Below are 5,920 nucleotides of genomic sequence, written 5' to 3'. Positions count from 1 at the left end.
ATAAACTTTTTAAATTTCAAACAATTTAATTTCAAATTTATTTTGAAACATTACTATTTTGATACATTATTTATAAGATATTTATTAGGACCTTGTATATAGTAATTTTAGTTTTAATGAATGATATATGAAATTAAATTAATTTCGTATAAAATAAAAGTTTTGTAGTTATTAGATAACATTTATAGTACGTCAAAGTTTCCATTTTACATTTTTTTTTAAACCATCGCATATCATATACATAAATCAGTAAAAATATAAATATCTGCTTCACGTCTTGATGAAAGGACTTTGGACATTAGAGATACGAATTAGACCTATTTTGTTACTTAACAATCAGTCAAGAAGCGACATTTAACAATTATATTTATAAAAAATGTTTGCTACTGGGCTTAGAACGTTACGAACTAGTAATAAAGTGCGTATTTAAAACTTCGTTTTCTTCCGATTTTCATTTGTTTATTGATTAACCATATGATTAAGATTTACAAGTTATCTATTTTTTGTAATAAGGAAAACAGTAATAGTTTTTACTTTTGTAATATTTTTAAGATTTTTTTATTTAATAAGGCTTCATTAACAAATATTCACAATTACTTTCACAAATTGTTTATTGTTGTAGTATGGTTTATTGGCACGCTATGAATCTACACTAGTTATTGCAGAACATAACAATGAATCAGTATTCCCTATCACCTGCAATACATTAAGTGCAGCAAAAAAGATTGGTGGTGATGTAACAGTTTTAGTTGCTGGTACTAAATGTGATGCAGTGGCACAAAGTGTTAGTAAAGCTAATGGTGTATCCAAAGTTTTGGTAGCAGACAGTGATGCTTTCAAAGGATTCCTTCCAGAAGCATTGACTCCCCTTATTGTTGCAGCTCAAAATGAACATAAATTTACCCATATTTTAACTGGTGCTACTGCTTTTGGTAAAGCATTATTGCCACGAGTGAGTATTTAATTACATAGTTTATCTCTTGTATTGTATGTAATACAAAATATTTTATATGGGTCATATATGTAACCTTTGTTTTAAGGTTGCTGCTAAATTGGATGTGTCTCCAATAAGTGATATTATTGGTATTAAAGCACCAGACACATTTATCCGTACAATTTATGCAGGCAATGCAATTCAAACATTAAAATGTAAGGATAAAGTAAAAATAGTTTCAGTGAGAGGTACTGCATTTGAAGCAGTACCCTTGGAAGGAGGAAGTACCAAGTGTGAACCTGCATCAGCTGGTGATTTTAAATCACAATTGATAGAGTTCCTCAGGCAGGAATTGAGTAAATCTGATAGACCAGAATTAACATCTGCAAAGGTTATTGTATCTGGAGGAAGAGGAATGAAATCTGGAGAAAACTTCCACTTATTATATACTCTAGCAGATAAACTTAATGCTGCAGTTGGTGCATCTCGTGCTGCTGTAGATGCTGGCTTTGTGCCTAATGATTTACAAGTTGGACAGACTGGAAAAATTGTTGCCCCGGTAAGTTTAATTTCTAATGGGATAACATTGTCATAAACAAAGTTATTTGAAGTTTAATTAAAATTTTTCAGAATCTATACATTGCTGTGGGTATTTCTGGAGCAATCCAACATCTTGCTGGTATGAAAGACTCAAAAACAATTGTTGCAATTAATAAAGATCCAGATGCTCCCATCTTCCAAGTAGCTGATTATGGTTTAGTCGCCGATTTATTTAAGAGTTTATCGATAATATTAAATTTTTTACGATTTAAAATCTATACTTATTCATTTTTATATTGCATTAATAATCAAAAGCTAGTTGATTTATTTAAATAAATAAATAACGTATTTTAGGTTTTACTATTTATAGCACGAAATATGGTATGATAGCATCATTTCATGGGTCTTATGACACGTTATATTACGTGTGCGAATTATGTTTTATGTGTGAAAAAACCAAATTACTCTAAAATTTATGAAGGAATATCTAATCAAAATAGCAATTCCGATAATGTTTGTCGTTACTTTTTCGACTTGAGCGCCACGATAAACGCCTATCCATTTGTACTTCAGATATACATATATGTATACAGATGGAATCGCTGCCATCTTTGTCGTTTCTTGGCGTGGTGCATGGCCGGCTAGATTACCGATTTTTAAGTATATAGTCGTATTTATGTGTCTTGTGTCTTTAGATGTGGAAATTCGATAAAAAGCTTATCATGAGTATGGACAGTATTGAAAAATTGTACAAAAATTTTGGCATTTTGGCTGATGCCAAAGACAAACTGGCGGAGGTAACGTACGAATTTGGTTATATTGAATAACCACGCTCACTTAACTATACCTTATACAGTTTTGTGTATTTATAAGCGTAAAATGAGTATTCTATTTCTCCTATTTCAAAATTTTCAAAATTTGGCATGCCTCGAGTTGATTAAACGATACTTTAACCTTAGAAATGACTCAATATCGTACATAAATAATTAAATGGAGAAAGCGGTAAATATCGTCGGACCTAAAGTTTTTGTTTGCACATTGCAGCATGAGAAGGAATACTTAGAAATTCTAACAGCGGTGAAAGGATCGCCGAAAGAAAAACGATTAGCATCACAGTTTATTGCAAGGTTTTTTAAGTATTTTCCAAAATTGGCTGATCAGGCTATAGATGCTCATTTAGATCTCTGTGAAGATGAGGATATGGCTGTATGTTTCATTGTTTATACAATTTGACATATGTAATGCATGAGCAAGTGTATAGATGTGTGACATAAAATGTCCATATAATATAAATTTAATATTTACTTTTAGATAAGGAAACAAGCTATTAAAGATTTACCTGCATTATGTAAAGATAATAAGGAACATACAGCTAGGATTGCAGACATTTTAGCTCAATTACTCCAAGCTCAAGATCCATCTGAATTAGCAGTAGTCCATAATAGTGTTATGTCTCTTATGAAAACTGATCCAAGAGGTATTGAAATATATTATTATTTATTTAACATACGATGTGTTAAAATGAATACATCATAATGTTAATGCATCAAAGCATTAACTAATATATTCTTACTTTAAGGTGCCATAAGTGGATTTTTCAGTCAAATTATCAATGGTGATGATGGAACACGTGAACGTTGCATTAAATTTTTAGCAACAAAATTAAAAGCAATAGGTCATGATGTTATTACTAAGGAACCAGAAGATCTGTTAATTTCAGAGTGCAAAAAAGTGTTACAAGTATGATCACTTTATCTGATAACAAAAGATATATGGGCTTTTTTGTATCATTGTTTATTTGATCTTCATAAAATTTCTATTTTTGTAGGATGTTACTGCTGATGAGTTTCATAGTATTATGGAAGTTCTTGCGTGGACTAGATTAGGTTCAACAGTTAATGGGCAGCAAGAACTAGTAGATATTACAGTTGAACAAGCTGAATTATCAGAGCCATTTAAACATACTAATGTTGAACAATGGAATAGGCTTGTACAATGTATTAAACATGCACTTCCATTTTTTAGTGTAAGTATACCGAAGTCTATCAGTGGAAGTAGTGAAGTTTATAGGTGTATAATACCACATTTTCTATTTGTTGCAGTCTCAGATAGATTCATCGCGATTTGTTTCTTATATCTGTGTACAAGTTCTACCACATCTTTCTTTAATTACTTCACCTGATGGTAGGGATGTGCAACTGGAATTATTGAAGCTACTTGCGGAATTAGCTGTATTTTGTGGAATAATTGATAAACCAGAGGAAAAAGTACAACAACTTTACAATACTCTTATTGTAAGTAATAACAATATTTAAGAAAAACATATGTATTTAAAATTTCATATATGTAGTAGTACTATTATTTCAATATTTTCAGACATATATGCCATTACCTCCAGCTACAGAAATAACAGAGGTACCAAAACTGCAATTCAGCCATGTTGAGTGTCTGATGTATGCCTTTCACAAATTGTGCAAACAAACACCCGAATTTTTAATAAAAGATCCAGAACAACTCAAGGAATTCAGACTAAGATTACAGTATTTTGCTCGTGGTATTCAAGGTTACATAAAAAAATTACGGGAAGCGATTAGCGGGAAATCAGAAGAAGAATTAAAGTCGGAGGAGAATCAATTAAAAGTTGTTGCTTTGAAAACAACAAATAATATTAATACTTTAATCAAAGATCTGTTTCATTCACCACCTAGTTTTAAAAGTGTTATACATCTTTCATGGAAAACAACAACTAATGATAAGAAGGTACATATTAAATTTACTACAAATGCTTTATAAATTTCTTGTATTGAACATATTATTGCTATTGTTACATGTTACTCTAGAATGAAAAACATTCAACTACCCAAAAGAGACACACACCAATTACATTTGGAAATGACAGCAATTCGAATAAACGGAACAAGGAAGATAAAAGCAAAAGAGAATTATATACACCTCCTAGTGGAAAATACAGTTCAAACATATCATCAAATTATGGTATGTGAAGAAGTATTTGCTACTTTGCAACATCGTACTGAAAAATGCAATCGAGATTATTTTTTATTAATATTTTTTATAGGTCGAGGCAGATTTAGAGGAAACAGGGCAGGTGGTCGAGGAGGTTATAGACCAAGAGGTCGTGGAACGTGGAGAAAGAATTTTTATTAACTGTCTAATTGCTTGAATTGTTAAATGCATGAAATGGTAAAAGCTGCAATAATATAAAAGACTATGCCAGGCCTGTAAAATGTACATATACAAATGGAGAATGTAAAAGTGATTATTTACAGAAAGTGCTTTTTAAAAGAAGTGACAAAGGAAATACAACTTTTTGTTCTATAAATCTTAGTGTAAAGAAAGTGTTTTTGTGAAAGCTTTAAGTACATATACAAGTTTCAAATACAAAATTGTAAAAATCAATTATTTACTAAGCACAGTGGTAATTATTCTCAATGAAATATTGAGATTTGAAGAAGAGAACATTTGTGTGAAATAATATACTCACGGTGTTATACGAACTTTTTTTTATATATACATTGCGGAAACAAATGGAAAACACAATTTGGAAACACTTGGATTTGCAAAAAGTGAACAATTACGTGAGAAGAAGTGAGAAGAATAACACCATGGATTCAAAGAAGTGTACATTATGAGACCATTGATTAGGTATCTTAGCAGGCAATACAACAAAAGCGAAATAATGAAGAGAAAAAAGTGTATGGACAGTATTCTAATCTATAGAAACGACCGAAGAAGCATCAAATATTACAACAAAAAGTATCACTTATTTGATATGGAATGTTTAAAAATTCAAACTGTATAATGACTGGTTTGTGCTATGACATGGACACTGGTGTTGCAAAAGACAGACAATGTTTCTCTTCCACACAATCTTGGATGTTAAAATAGTATCAAAATGTATTTCCTTACCTCCTAATTCTTCCTATATCTCTTCCTTCATTCCATGTTATTTATTTTGTCAACAGGAGGGGAACACCAGAATAACCTTAGGGACACTGGATGATGCATCTAATTTCAGGAGGATAACGGAATCAAAGAAACTTGAAGGCAGTTCTTCTTTTCAATTCTTTGAATTATAAATTTATCATACACCATGAAGTTATACTTTTTATTTACAACTATTCTATGTTTATACCGTTTTTCAATATTTACATATATACTTTTTTTTCTTAATCAGATAAATAGTACCTTTTTTTTTTTTTATTTATTCAAATCACTGATTTATGTGCAAAAACAATGCAGTAGAGTAGTATATAAAATGTTATTCAAATTTTTCACTAAATAGTACGAACGAAAAAACATGATTTTACAAGTCTAAAAGTTTCTTTGATTATGTAGGAGTGCAGTCATAATTTATTATGTACTTTTATTTTGCAGATGCTGTACAGTGACAGGTGACTAACAAATGGCAAACTGGAGGAATAATAA

The 5,920-nt window shown here is 30.6% G+C and overlaps 2 protein-coding genes across 2 annotated transcripts; both read left to right on the top strand.

Annotated features, from left to right (window-relative positions):
- The first annotated feature begins 236 nt into the window (after positions 1-236).
- On the top strand, positions 237-1,944 carry LOC108574658 (electron transfer flavoprotein subunit alpha, mitochondrial). The gene is made up of 5 exons (XM_017937281.1): positions 237-418; positions 623-952; positions 1,041-1,493; positions 1,565-1,712; positions 1,829-1,944. The coding sequence occupies exons 1-5, from the start codon at positions 377-379 to the stop codon at positions 1,942-1,944; spliced, it is 1,089 nt and encodes a 362-aa protein (XP_017792770.1). The 5' UTR covers positions 237-376.
- A 143-nt stretch (positions 1,945-2,087) lies between these two features.
- LOC108574677 (apoptosis inhibitor 5) lies at positions 2,088-4,706 on the top strand. The gene is made up of 9 exons (XM_017937302.1): positions 2,088-2,271; positions 2,519-2,680; positions 2,786-2,951; positions 3,054-3,214; positions 3,303-3,500; positions 3,577-3,768; positions 3,851-4,234; positions 4,315-4,468; positions 4,551-4,706. Exons 1-9 carry the CDS (start codon positions 2,170-2,172, stop codon positions 4,637-4,639), a joined length of 1,608 nt encoding a protein of 535 aa, XP_017792791.1. The 5' UTR covers positions 2,088-2,169; the 3' UTR covers positions 4,640-4,706.
- The last annotated feature ends 1,214 nt before the right edge of the window (positions 4,707-5,920 follow it).

Source organism: Habropoda laboriosa, unplaced genomic scaffold, assembly GCF_001263275.1.
Source record: "Habropoda laboriosa isolate 0110345459 unplaced genomic scaffold, ASM126327v1 scaffold203, whole genome shotgun sequence".
In the NCBI taxonomy this organism is placed as follows: Eukaryota; Metazoa; Arthropoda; class Insecta; order Hymenoptera; family Apidae; genus Habropoda; species Habropoda laboriosa.
Note: the sequence above shows the minus strand (reverse complement) of the source record. Positions and strands in the feature narration are given on the sequence as shown.

What these genes read in the sequence shown, in the direction of transcription:
- LOC108574658 (XM_017937281.1), top strand. Translation starts at nt 377, where the DNA reads ATGTTTGCTACTGGGCTTAGAACGTTACGAACTAGTAATAAA. An exon ending in CGTTACGAACTAGTAATAAA is followed by an intron (nt 419 to 622) that starts GTGCGTATTTAA and finishes TTATTGTTGTAG; the next exon opens with TATGGTTTATTGGCACGCTA. An exon ending in GTAAAGCATTATTGCCACGA is followed by an intron (nt 953 to 1,040) that starts GTGAGTATTTAA and finishes CTTTGTTTTAAG; the next exon opens with GTTGCTGCTAAATTGGATGT.
- LOC108574677 (XM_017937302.1), top strand. Translation starts at nt 2,170, where the DNA reads ATGTGGAAATTCGATAAAAAGCTTATCATGAGTATGGACAGTATTGAA. An exon ending in TATGAAAACTGATCCAAGAG is followed by an intron (nt 2,952 to 3,053) that starts GTATTGAAATAT and finishes TCTTACTTTAAG; the next exon opens with GTGCCATAAGTGGATTTTTC. An exon ending in AGTGCAAAAAAGTGTTACAA is followed by an intron (nt 3,215 to 3,302) that starts GTATGATCACTT and finishes CTATTTTTGTAG; the next exon opens with GATGTTACTGCTGATGAGTT.